This window comes from Ornithodoros turicata, chromosome 6 (genome assembly GCF_037126465.1).
Source record: "Ornithodoros turicata isolate Travis chromosome 6, ASM3712646v1, whole genome shotgun sequence".
In the NCBI taxonomy this organism is placed as follows: domain Eukaryota; kingdom Metazoa; phylum Arthropoda; class Arachnida; order Ixodida; family Argasidae; genus Ornithodoros; species Ornithodoros turicata.
The window spans coordinates 24,326,766-24,340,978 of record NC_088206.1 but is presented as its reverse complement, the minus strand read 5'-3'; the positions used below and the strand labels follow the sequence as shown (position 1 = coordinate 24,340,978).

The 14,213-nt window shown below is 44.2% G+C and overlaps 1 protein-coding gene across 2 annotated transcripts in view; it reads right to left on the bottom strand.

Moving 5' to 3' along the window:
* Positions 1-14,213, bottom strand: part of LOC135396446 (helicase ARIP4-like) — a 48,723-nt gene that overhangs the window by 27,143 nt on the left and 7,367 nt on the right. For both annotated transcript variants that reach the window (XM_064627411.1, XM_064627410.1), the window contains exons 5-7: positions 10,183-10,451; positions 8,038-8,374; positions 3,811-3,963 (exon numbers count right to left, since the gene is read on the bottom strand). In XM_064627411.1, coding sequence (XP_064483481.1) covers positions 3,811-3,963; positions 8,038-8,374; positions 10,183-10,451 — 759 coding nt within the window. The remainder of the gene's footprint in view (positions 1-3,810; positions 3,964-8,037; positions 8,375-10,182; positions 10,452-14,213) is intronic.

Sequence of the window (14,213 nt, the reverse complement as noted above, 5' to 3'; positions counted from 1 at the left end):
AAATTTGCTTCCCATAGACGCAATGCATTGCACGTTCGCTTTAGCGGAACCAGAGTTTGTGCGGAGCGCCGCTTAAGTGGGCCTTTGACTTCCGGCAATGTCATCCAACCATTGACTTCTGGCCACGTGATCATCTACCCTCGGAAGCAGCGGAGAGGCTGTGTTTAGTTTCCCTTCGTCCTGCACCGTAACGCCATTGCGGAATTGAAATGTCGAAGCCACGCAAGCTGAGGACTTTCACCTTAGCCGAGAAATCCGAGATAACTGAATCTGTGACCTGTGGGAAGCTATCCAGGGCAGCAGCAATGAAGAGGTATGGCATTCCCAAAAGTACGTTGTCGCGCTTGCTGTCGTCGAAGGATACCATTCTGGCGTCACGAGACGCAAGTCTTTTTAAGCCGTCGTGTAAGCGTATGCGCACAGCACAGCACGTAAACATGGAAAAAGCTTTGTTGTTATGGATTAAGAAAGCCAGAGCCTCCAAGCTGCCACTCAGCGGTGCCATAATCAAGGAGAAGGCGCAAGATATTGCTTTGCAACTCCGCTGCACGGATTTCTCAGCTAGGGTGGCTGTCTAGATTTAAGAATCGTCACGGACTCGTTTATCGGTCTGTGGTAGGCGAAAGCAAGGATGTTCCCCGTGAAGTTTGCGAGGACTGGCAAAGTGGACGCTTGCGAGAGCTGCTTGAACAGTATCAACCTCAAGACGTATACAACGCCGACGAAACTGGGTTCTTCTTCAAAGTTTTGCCAAACAAGACATTTCATTTCAAGGGAGAACCTTGCTGTGGAGGCAAACTAAGCAAGGACAGGGTAACAGTTCTGCTCGGGACCAATATGGACGGATCTGACAAACTTGTGCCGCTGGTGATCGGAAGATCGAAAAAACCAACTGCTTTTAAACACATGAGAAGCTTGCCAGCCCTGTATCGAGGTAACTCGAAGGCATGGATGACTTCTTCAATTTTTGAAGAGTGGCTGCATCTACTGGACAGGCAGTTCACACGCGAAAATCGGCAAGTGCTGTTGATCATTGACAACTGCCCTGTCCACCCAAAAGCTGAGGGCTTGAAAAGTATCAACCTCCAGTTTCTGCCCCCAAACACGACGTGTGTGTTGCAGCCACTTGATTAAGGGATCATACAGAATGTAAAGACCCTGTATAGAAAAATGTTGCTCAAGAGGACCATCCTGTGCATGGAGAATGGTTCAAGCTACAAGATAGACCTGCTTGGAGCTGTGCATCTTCTGTGTCATGCCTCGAAAAATGTGGAGCAAACTACCATAGTCAATTGCTTCAAGCATGCAGGATTTTATTCCCAAGAGGACAGAGTGTCAATGGCAGTGGAAGAAGATACCGAACTGATGCTAGAGCTTCCCGGAACGACAGGAGGGACACTGGCAGACTACATAGAAGTTGACAACAGTGTAGCTACTTGCCACCAAGATACACTTGAGGACATTATTGCAGAGGCGGTGGATTCATATTCTACGGATGAAGACTGCAGTGAAGTGGATAAAACCGAACCAGAACACGAAAATGTGTCATGTTATGAAGCCCTTAAAGCTGCTGATACACTTAGGAAGTTTTTTGCGTCAGAAGTAGGTTGTGAATCGTACATGTCTTCATTATGTCAGATGACTGACTTTGTAATGGCCAAACGCTTTCTAAAAGCCAAGCAAACCACTTTGGATGACTTCTTCAGCAGCTAACAGCATTCCTGTGTACATGTAAATAAGCTAGGCTACTTCCCAAAATGGACATAGTTTAAGCACTTGTAAATAAATCTTGTTAATAGAAAGTAGTTGTTTCTTTCCAGTACTCATGTACTTATCACAATCCAACCACTTACATTGCACACTGTTGCAAAGATAATGACTCCTGATACTGCTTATGGCCGCATTTATCAGAAATTCAAAATCAACAATAACAGTTCAATGCTAAGGTGTAAAAAGATGCACTGATGGTTAAGTGGAACTTTCATTAAGTGGAACCAATTCTTGCTTTTCTAGGAGTTCCACTTAAAGAGATTCTACTGTATGTGAAGGTCGAAACCTGTTTCTGTGCGTTTCAGAGCTAGCTGCGGACGAGAACAGCGCTACCCTTTCTCGGAACGTGCGGTAAATACCCCAATCCGTGACGTGAATGCTTTACGAACCCACGCAAATGTTTCCATACCGAAGTCAACAGCATCACACTAAAACGAAGCAGCGGAGAGCGGTTCTTATGTTGCAGGGCCCAAATGTCAATGTCGTCTGCTGTCACCATGTTGAGAATCGTACTTGCGCCCGTTCCACAACCTACCCGAGGGTTACCCTACTCCCATGGTCACGTGGTACAACTCTGTCACGTGACCAATTCCTACTCGAGGGTTAGTTGTGGAACGCACCCCACCTTTCTCGACTATGGATTTCCATGATCGGCCAAGTTCTTCAAGCCAGCCAACACAATCCAATCAAAGTCCGCCTGATCGAGGGTCGACGGTATCAAGGCTTGCGTGATTCCAAAACTAGCGCGAGACACTGTGCGCGGGCTAGGCTGTTCGGCGCCAAAGATGCTAGATGAGGACGCGGTGAAGTGAAAGCCAAGAACTGTGTGTACTGTGCGCGTGCTGTTAAGTTTTGTGCGACATGTCATTGTCGACGCTGAGGCCGCGCAGGTTGAAGACTCTCACGCTTGCAAAAAAGCGCGAGCTGATAGCAGGAGTTGAAGCCAGCACAAAATCGAAAGGAGAGATTGCCGCTGACTTCCGGATACCAAAGAGCACGTTATCCACAATTTTGGCGAAGAAGTCGAAGATTTTGCTAAGTGCCAGCAGTGGAGCATGCCCAAAGAACAGAAAAAGGGTTCAGGGCTTTGTAACACACAAAATGTATAGGAAGCAAGGAAAGATATCAGACTATTTCCAGAGCTGTTAGAGCGCAACCACAATCAGTGGTTTGTAGTAACTGCAGCAGTAGTGGCTATGTTTGTAATCCTTGAAGTACATCTGCAGAGTATTGTGTGAGTTAAGTTATAACTACAAATAAAGGTGATATTGATCAATTTGTCGACTATGCAACAGTTTAGGGGCCAATTTTTATCAGAATTTGGCAGTTGTTTGATAAGTCAAAAAAATGCTTAAGTCAAACTAACTGGTCTGGATGGTGGGTGTTTGAGTTAATGAGATTTTACTGTATTTGTCCTTTCTATGTGTTCCAGCCTCAGAACATCAACTGTTCTCAATTGAACATGCTCAATAATTCAGCCGCTGCTAATTAAGAAATTCAGATAATTCGGATGACTCCTGCCTATATAGGTAAGTCTACTAAGCCTTTGCAGGGGGCGCGGTGTCAAGAATGGTCGAGAGTAAACAAAGTAGCAAACACAGTCACCCGTCATACCTAGACTAAAACCATAACTGGGAAATTACATGGGCTTTCATAGGAACATTTGCAAATTTATGTAATGTTTTTGTCTACTACTACAAAGTTCCTGAATTTGAGGATGCCAATGGCGGTCTTCAATCCGTCTTGAGAACCTCAATCCCGTTTAACGAACTGGATTGGGTTAAGCAGGATCGGAGTTTGACCTTGCTCGAGCGTATCCGTGTAGCAGCGCCGGATCCGTATTGAGCTCGATGAGCATTCGCTCAATGCGGATTGAAAGTGTCCACGCGATTATGTCCAAGTGTCCAAGTATTATGCGATGGCGCAAAATATGCCAGCAAAATATGGTAATAATGTGACTACTTGAGTGCTCACATCACTTCCACACATGTGACAAGAGCAAACTTGAGAAATGTGAGTTTCCTGCTACTATACAAGTACCTTCAAGGAGCTGTATGTTTCGTGTGTCATCCTCAGGTTCTTCTTTCTTCGGACTGCGTCTCCTCTTGTTGGGCTTGATTGTCTTTTTTAGTGCCAGCATGCGATACATCTCATAGCCCATAAGGAGGGCTCCTCCTTTCTTGTGCCAGTCCACTGAAAAGATGTGGAAGTATGATTTTGAAAGACATCCAAAGGATATATTTGCCACTTTAGCTGTGTACAAACTGTTTTCAACCACACATTTGATAAGCTCAACTCTTTGGCAAATGCGGTAACTTTTTCATGCGAAGTAAATAGTTTCCGAGTTCTTCCACCACAGTTGGGCCACATAGTCTCTTTTCATGTACTTCGTGTAGCACAACAGTATGCTAGGTGTCTCCTACATGTGTGGCTTCCAACATCAAGGGCAATCGCCTCTCCCCTGGATCCGCCACAGTGCTGTTAATTTTTTGTCTAGTCTGCGTAATAGATATTGTAAAAATTATATTTAACAGTAAAACTGTGCTGTGCTTGTTAATTACTCAGTGATATATCCTAAAATTGTGCAAGGTGGTAAAACCCCTATGACACAACCTTCTGAGTTACCCTATTTATTAGCCAGTCAATGTCTTCAGTGATAACATATCATTAGGATCCTGTGTTTTCGGGTTTTATTTCAGGAGCCGTAAAATACCGTAAAATCGGGTGGAAAAGTAGGTTTTCAGGCAGAAAATAAAAAAGAGTGCTTTTCGCACTTTAGATTTACAGATGGTGCCGAACAGCTGTGCTGAGTGTCGAAGGCTTAGCGTTCTTCAGTGCCTGTGTTTGTGGCTGAATTGGCACTTCTCCAAGTGCATTTTCGAGCGTTTTTGGATGTTACCCTTAAGCAAATTCGGGGGTAAAAACAAGTTTTAGAAACAAGTAAAAACAAGTTATGGCAACTTCGCAAATATGGAAAAAATACACCTTCTTTTGCGACCTTCTTGAGCAAGTTTTAATAAATTTCAATAGCCATTGTGAAAATATGTTCAGCGCAGTGTCGCCAAATCTCATACACAGGAAGTCGCTAGTGGTGTCCCAAAAAGTCGCTAACATTGAAACTGAAAGTCGCTAAAAAGTCCCTGCCGCTACTGTGCCCTTTTTGTTTATTGCCCATTATGAAACAATGTGGTCACAGACCTACCAAGATGTTTTAGCGAATGAGGGTGCTAGACGGCCAAGAGAGCACATGGCAAAATGAGTAGGAGGTGGATAAGAATGAGAGAAAGTAAGTGAAATTCGAGAACTTGAACATCTTCTGCTGAGCTTTTTATCGTTTTCTCATTAGAGGCGATGAATAAACAACGTGGTTTGTTTATTGCTTGCAAAACGTTCCGATGCCTTCTCGTGTTTTTGTAACCTACTATGTCGGAGCACTACCATATTTTCACGCGTATTAGCCGCACCGCAGATAAGCCGCAGGACTCGTTTTTAGATACATTTTGAAAATGTTTTTGCAGATAAGCCGCAGGTAATACGACGCGACTGCTTTGTGCGCTAAACCAGTGATGCACATACAAAATCAATAGAGACGGTCAACGCTCGTCGACGCCGTACTCCCTGCCGGCTGTCCTGTTCCCGTACTGGTCCGCGAAGTCGACGACTTTTAGTTTGAAGCTGCTGTCGTAGCTGTGCCTTCGCGTTGGAGCCATGCCTCACCTCTAACTGCCGTTCCCGTGCCCACGAAGGCTGCTGCTCTGGTCAAATCAGAACTGATGCTTAGCTGACCACGTTTTATCCCGATGTCAGGTGTATTGAACCCCTCCTGTGGGTCTGCCGACAGAGGAGACCGTAGGGAAAGCCATAAACCCTGTCCACAATCCGGTGTCGGAATGATGTATAACAAAGGAGGTCACTTCTAGTGTTCTACTAAGATCGGATTGTGCCCTTGTTGCGTGTTTTTCGTGGATTGACGGGTTAGTGGTGTTCCAGGAGACATGAATCACTGTCACCCCTTTTGTTAAAGTTGCGTGGGGGAATGTATTCGGAAGGTCAGTCCACTCGAATGTGGACCCGCCTCTGTTCGGTATTGTTCGTGCACTGGCAGGGCGGTCCTGTTCCGAAAAACATGAGGCACTGTCGGCCCTTTCGTTTAATTCGGGGTATGGGGAAAGTACCAGGGAAAAATAGTCACCAGATAAGCCGCACCCGCGGATAAGCCGCAGAGCGTTTGCGAAAAAAAAAAAAGAAAAATCGCGTATAAGCCGCGGCTAATACGCGTGAAAATACGATACCTATATACAGGGTGTCCACGCTAAGTGTGAACAGATTTTTTTAAAATATATCAATCACTTTTTCCGAGATGAAATCAATTGCAATATAGCATATGCTGAAGGGCACTCCCTAGGGGGGCATTAACAGACTCCTAAGGCAATGTCTTAATTAACTTTCAATAATTAACTTTTTAATTATAAAAGCTACGAAGTTGCTCCAATGAGAACATCTGATCTCTTCGGTCACCAGATACCAAAACAGTTTTCAGAACAAAAATCCATTCGGTAGATCGTCCGCAAAAAATTCGTGAAGGAACGCCATTTTTTTCTTTATTTGGTTTATTGCGCATCTTCAAAGAAGCGGCTTTCCTTTACCCCCAGTGTGAGAGAGTGAAAGAGCACAGTGCCGCCTCATGCGTCGAAGATTAGCTTTAACTTGCGAAAACAAAACAAAAACACAAATCTATCGGGTGACTCTATCGCGGCTGCCCTTATCTTGGGCTGCATTTTCTGTTTTCTTTTAATCTTTTTCCAGGACGCAAGAGGCGATAGTGTGCTCTTTCATCCTCTCGTATTGGGGGCGCAGGAAAGACGCATCTCTAGAGATGCGCAATGAATAAAATAAAGAAAAAAATGGCGTTCCTTCACGAATTTTTTGCGGACGATCTATCGAACGGATTTTTGTTCTGAAAACGGCTTTGGTATCTGGTGACCGAAGAGATCAGATGTTCTCATTGGAGCAACTTCGTAGCTTTTATAATTAAAAAGTTAATTATTGAAAGTTAATTAGGATATTGCCTTAGGAGCCTGTTAATGCCCCCCTAGGGAGTGCCCTTCAGCAGTCAGAAAAGTTGGGGGTGTGCAAATTGCGCGGGAACATTCGTTACGATATTCAAACGACGTAAAATTTCAAAATTTTAGTATGCCGGTGATATAGTCTCTTAGTAGAGCCGATATTGACGTTATCACTGCACTGCGCGAGCGCGAAAGAAGTACGCAAATACCGCGCAACCGCAGATGGCCAGGAGGCAAGATGCCAGCCCACTACTGCCTATATACCAGTAAAATACGTCAAGACGCTGCTGGAAGACGCCGCTAGTCGCACTTGACAACCGAGAGCACGCTATGTTCGCCAACTTCATCATGTCTTCTGTAGCGTGTAGCGTGTCATAGAGTGTTTGTCCAGTCGCGTTTTGTTGTCTGAGTGACAATATCGTCCATTGCGTCTGTGGACCATCATCTGAAAGTGTGCGCAAATCAAACAAAAGCACTGCAATAACTTCGGTAGCACTGATGGCGTTGCGAAAAGCAATCGCCACGGTCGCTAAGACGCGCGTGCCAGATATCTATGCTCGAAAACGCGTGTGCGCATATTACGCAACTTTTTGTTTCCTTGTCATTTTTAGTGCTAAACTAGGGGTGCACAAATTATGCGATGACACAAAATATGCGAGGAAATACAGTATCCTGTTTGCATAACAAGCATGCATCTTTGCTGGCATCCCACAAGCTTCTCTTGGACCTGCATGACGAAATCGTCACGAAACTTTTAGGTAACTACCAAAGGTGCCAAGGACAAAGATACACCTTCTAATGCATCAAAAATTGGTTGGCATGTCCTTCGCCCCTACAAGACGCCTTAGTGGCAGGAATGTGGAGCATGAGCGCTGCTGAAGTCGGGATGCATTAAATGAGTACCAAAATTTGGACGCCAAAGCTGGATGTGCGTTACTTATGTAAGTGCTTTAATTGTACGAATAAATAACCCTGCGGAAACAGGGAAGTTGAAAAAAGTAAGGAAAAAATTACAACTTTACGTAAACATAATGCTGTCTCCCATATGATAAAACATTTCTGCATTCCTTCGAAGATTGTATAATCAGTAATTGACTGTATTTATGCTACCATACATGGCCCTTCTCTAATCCTATAACGTGGATGTGACACCAGAGATATTTAACTTCCAGTGAACTGTCAAGATATTCTTGAAACTTACATATGAGCTCCGCTCTGGCTGTGGTGGTGCGGTACAGATCATTGAGTACATATACGTTGTAAGAACGAGGCCTGATTCCACTCCCATGAGCCAATGCTTCTGGAGCAGGAACCCATTTGTCAAACTCTGCCATCCAATTCTGGATGGTGTTGATGGGGCTAATGCAGAGCACCTTCCTGGCCGCAGTGTGTCGCAGGAGAACGTCCACAAATGAGATTACTTGCAAGGTTTTACCCAGCCCCATGCTGTGGGCTAGAATGCAGCCAAAGCCACTTGAAGTGTCGAACCGATCCAAGCTCTCCACAACGTTGTCAAAAAGGAAACGTATGCCTCCTATCTGCAAGTTTGATCATGTCAACGTGATTAGAACCAAGAGGCCACACGCAGCAATCACAATACTTTTCAATCCAACAGTGCTTAACCATAGATGGGTAGAAATCCAGCGAACCGGTAGAGATGTAGGAAGGGAGTTGCCTCAGGACAGAAGCCGCCGATATTTCGAACAGAGACTGTTCTTCTTCTGGGCACCGTCCTCATCATTGGCATGGTATTTACAGGGTTAGGTTCATGCGAATTGTGTGTCAACAGCCCGGAGGGAAGAAAGGGTCCGTACGGGTTTTTATGGCCGGAGTGAATGGCCGCTTTGTTAGAGTGTGCAGGGGATTATGTGAACGAAGTCATCTAGGCTCCTGACCGGTTACAGAAAAATGGGGGTTCACGAACACGTGGACGAAATGGGACAGTAGGCAAGAATTGGCAATCATAGCGAAAGATAAGGAGGTTAGTGGTTACATGGGGAATGTAACCACTAACCACCCCATATAACCACTAACCTCCTTATCTTTCGCTATGACTGCCAATTCTTGCCTATTGTCCCATTTCGTCCACGTGTTTGTGAACCCCCATTTTTCTGTAACCAGTCAGGAGCCTAGATGACTTCGTTCACATAATCCCCTGCACACTCTAACAAAGCAGCCATTCACTCCGGCCGTAAAAACCCGTACGGACCCTTTCTTCCCTCCGGGCTGTTGACACACAATTCGCATGAACCTTTAAACACGTCACACCTAACCCTTTAAATACCATGCCAATGATGAGGACGGTGCCCAGAAAAAGAACAGTCTCTGTTAGAAATATCGGCGGCTTCTGTCCTGAGGCAACTCCCTTCCTAGTGCTTAACCATGTCTCATATGTCCAACATTACCATATAGGTACTTTGGTGGTGGTGCCAAAGTCACAATAGGACATAGCTAGATTTGCAGTGCTAAGAATGGATCCTTAGAGGTGCTGTCCGGACAAAAAACTCAGTTGAACTGAAGGCGTGATCGGAATAGTGAGTGCCTGAAATACATGTAACTCGTATATTTCGTTCTGAAACAGTCTGAAACATTACAAAAGGAATTTAATCGGAGTTTGCAGCCCACTACGCGCTCCCGGCTGAATTCAGGCAACAGTGTGCAGACTGCTGTCATTGGAATGGGTTATGAAGGCAGGCTGTCCGTCACAAAATGCGGTCTTCCAGCTTGCAATCTGCTGCCGAACAGTCGCTAGAAACATCGGCGTTCGTGCTTTCTGTGGTATCGGTGGGTTTGGTGCAACCAGCCTGGCGACGCCATCAGCTGAGTGAATGGGAATCTCATCGGCAATGCCAATTATGTCACTGGAGGAGGCGAAGCAGGGAAAGAAAGGACATGTCAACCAGAGGTTTGCAGTTGGTTTCGAATTTGAAGATTTTAGTGTTTCATGAAAAAACACTAACAAATTTTGCAAAACTTTTTCGATGTTTTCTTCTTGGAAAGCATCTCCAAGTGGATGTCACATTAACTTTACAATTCCTGAATCCTCACGGACACCACCTCTAAGATCTGTTCGTAAATACGAGGTACGAGATGCTCTTTCCATAACATTACTTTTAACAATTATTTCTGAAATGTCCCTCTCTGTACGATTCATGGTTGGACACTATAGCGTATTATCTGGATATTTTCTGCCAAAGGGTATTTGCTAAAAAATTCACTCCCTACTCATGAGCTACACAAAAACTGCCCATCTGGTTTCGAGGATCAAAATTTCTGCTGCTAATTTTAAATAATTCACAAAATCATTCTTCTGCAAAGGCCAGATAGAAGCTGAAAGATTGCTCACCTGGTGTGGCTTAACTATGCCAGCCAGTTGGGGTGCCAGGAAAACATCGGGCTCCTCTGGAGGGTGGCCTACATTCACGAGGACCCGGCCCTGTTCATCTGGCATGTTGATGGCATCATTCATGTGAGATTCGTCCTCTATGTTGTTCTCCTGCTCATTTTCTGCTTCCTCATCACTTCCCACAATGACAACGTCATCATCATCATCATCATCATCTCCAAGGGCTTTGCTTTCGTCTGACGAAATATCAATTACGTCCTGCTGGGCTCCTAAGAGAAGGAATGTACACTGTGTGTTCCTTTATTTCATTTTATTTTTGGTTAGCGAACAGAAAGTAAGTTGTTTGAATTCGTGAAGATCTCAGTTTAGTTAAATGGGCACTAAAATGCAAAAAGAACTTGCTCTCAAATAAAAGTCTGTGTTTCAATTAGTATCATACAAGCAAAATTTGTTCACACAGCACCGTTTAGAAGAAAAACGCAGTGAAAACAGAGCCGTCTTTGGCAGCAACGAATGGGATCCACAGGAAGCAACGATTGGCGGCATCCAATGGGACAGCAGGACAAGCGCACGCTTACCTATAGTGGCCGTGTGGATTTGGAACGGGTTCAATCGTAGTGTTTCATATATGCGCGCCATGATGTGCGCTGCTTCATTTTTCAATACCGACTCACTGAATTGTAGCTTACAACAGTCTCACAAATGTTCCACTGACAACATTTATTTTTACATCCTTCGGACAGCGACACCAGTTGGCTTCGCAACGCGCACTATGTTGTTCGCAGGGACTGCTCCATGGCGCGGCATGCGCATGCACGCGCAGCATGGACTAAAAACACTGATGCATGAGATGGAACGACGTTCACTGCTTAGCACCGAAGCAAGAAAGAGGCCCGTATATTTTTTATTGTAGCTTCGTAACGGAATGAAAGTTTTGAATAGGGATGTGCCAACTGAATCCGCGAATCCACAAATCCTTGAATCCCCGGCAGCGATTCGAGATTCGCGAATCCGAATCCCAGTGCCCAAAACGGCGAATCGAATCTTTTGAATCCACCAACCACGTCTGATTGTTTATTTTTCAAATTGACGCCTTTGGAGTCCACCGAAAACATCATTGTCCGAGAGATGTTTTCTTGTTTGTTTCTTTACATTGCTCTGAACGGAAAGAGTTCGGGCAGGAACTGTTACATTACAAGTTTAAAAGTAATATGGTTTTGCTTTCGATTGTTGCTTAGTTTTATGGAAATAATTCAGACTCGAGAATTTATGCATTTCTTGTAGTCGACGAACAACTGGTTAAATAACTTGCGTTTAAGAAGAACTATATGTGTATATTGTCCCCTGAAACTGAAGCATTATTTAATATGTTATTCATTAAACAAAGGTGTCATATTCTGCTTCATAACATTTTTCACCAGAAGTGTTTTTTTTTCTCTCTCTCTCTCTTTTTAAGGAAAGGATTCGTAAGATTCGTGGATTCGTAGAACCTTCCTTGGATTCGGATTCGGATTCGAAAACTTTTGGATTCGTCCCATCTCTAGTTTTGAATTATGATAACAAGTACAAAATTAACATAGCGTGGAACGTGATTTGAAGTTAACTTGTTTTTGCATTTTAGTGCCCCTTTAAGTCACTTCATTGAACTTATCTTGACTGTCCTTGCAGAAATTCCTGAGTACTATATGCAAAAGGACTCAGTTAAGTCAATTAAGATTGGTCCTTTACTTTATCATGGTTTAAGAAACTGCACCTCAACTAATAAACACCCAATTATGACATTCAGCTTTGCATCCTCAGAGTATCCAACTGTAAAATGTGCCACTTGGAGTCTAAAGAGCTATCAATTTTCGAAGTTTGTAAATGACAACAAACATTCCCCAGATTTATGCAATACAAACTCTGCGAACATGACACAGTTTTTCCACATGCACAGCTATAACTAGATGAACTAAGTAATTTTGATAGATTTTCAATAAATAACCACATCTCTCTTAATTAGTCACCAGATATTGTGAGCAAAACTCACAGAATGACTAAGGGGGTCCATAACCCAAAGTTACCTACAGGGTGTATGCTATAAAAGGTCAGTCACATTTTCGTGCAAGAAGTGATACCTCCTTGATGCTATACCTCTATCACGAAAAGACTTCCTCTCAAAGTGAATAATTTATGCTAGAGGAACCTACGAAACGATTGTGGTTACCTAGCACTGTGTAACAAAATAAATATGACCATGCAAACTTTCACCTCCATCCATCGGTATTGCGCATAGGAAACACATGAAGACGAAAGTTTCTGTGGCCGTGTTTATTTTATTATGCAGTGAATGGTAACCACAATTTTTTCGTAGGTTTCTCTGGCATAAGTGATTCACTGTATGGCAGCACAAGTCCGTCTCTCAAATAGATATAGTGTCACGCGCGAAAATGTCACTGACCTTTTATAGCATACACCCTGTACATCAAACTGACTTTTTGCAAAGCATTCTCATTCCTTTGAATTTCCCTCTGCACTGGTTCGACTGACCATTACAGATAATGGGGACTCATTGGCTAGCTTGTTGCAAATGGGAAGTAGATTAAAGGGGCCATAAACGGGCCGTCAAACATTTCACAAATAGTGGTACCCCATGAAAGCACGCAGGTCATAATACCCAAATATACATCTCATTTGGCTCGTGCCAGCTCAGTGACCCATATAACTGCTTTGGGAGATGAGTAACCAGCGCGCCTCTCTCCACCACGCATAGGTCACATGGCCTTTTGCCATCCAATAGGGGGGGGCCGAGCTCCGAACATGACGTTTCAAATTACCGGCCAATAAACAGTCTTCATTATCAGCTGCGAGGTGGAGTGCTCCGTTTGTTTGTGTGGAACTACATTTTGTGCCCTGTGGCTCCGAAATTCAGCATCATGACATCTCCAACATCTTCGGCTGGCGCAAACGTCAACAATCGGGCTGCCATCATATAACGCGATTCGAACCTGGGTACCTCCCAGTCACGACGTGACATGTCCAGAACATTAACCACGGCGCCACGCGAGCTGGTGATGCGATGCCGTGTGGCTCAAGCCAAAGTACGGCAGCCCAGTCATCGGAACCATTCGAAGATGACCAAGATGACCCATCACGCACCTACCTAAGATTCCGGAACTGTAGCGCTGGATATTCATTCACGTTCGCAGTGTGTTGCGTGCTACTGCACGGAAAACATAGTTAAGGCCCTTCGTTTTCCGCGATTCCGTGATTCCGCGAAATTTCGCGGAATTCGGAATTAATCGCGGAATCCTTCGTTTGGCACAGAGTTTCACGGAATCCTTTATTTTTAAGGATGTGTGGATATTAGAGTTCTCAAATTCGAATCGAATATCAATCACTCGAAGTATACGATTCGCGAATCGAAATACCCAATATTCGGGTTTCCGGATAATTGACTATTCGCCGAATACGAACGACACCTCCCGAAAGTGGGCTTCACCTGACGCTTCCCTGCATGAGGTGAAGCCGCCCCTACAAAATTGAAGCCTGCTTTACGAAATTGTTTATGCTGCAGGACAAAACAGACAGATTGTAGTTTAGCTTAGGATAACATGAGCCCAAGTTTATTGTGTATACTTCACTTGAGGAATGGGCAGCGTCCCTCCCGTATGCAGTTTCGCGGTAGCAGTGGGGGATCTTGATTTGATATCTGGGAGGTTGCCTTCAAGAAGTTAAGGCTTTTAAATAATGGCTACAGCCCAAGAACGAAAAGGGGTGTACTAAAAATGTAACTTCCCCAGGGCATGTATTGTAAAGTTCTTCCTATAAAGTTCCTATGAACTCTGTAGATGCTGAAAGACCTTTCAGCAGGTATAGAATGATTTCAGGCAGCAGACCGCATCAGATGAGAACATAAGATATCATGTATGTAATGCTGAGCCACAACAGTGCTTTGAATCTGTAATTTTATAACATATTTTTTGTTCCCACATTATCCAAGAAAAGAAAGTGTCTCCCATTTCAAGCAGGTGTTGACTGCTCGCCGCGGA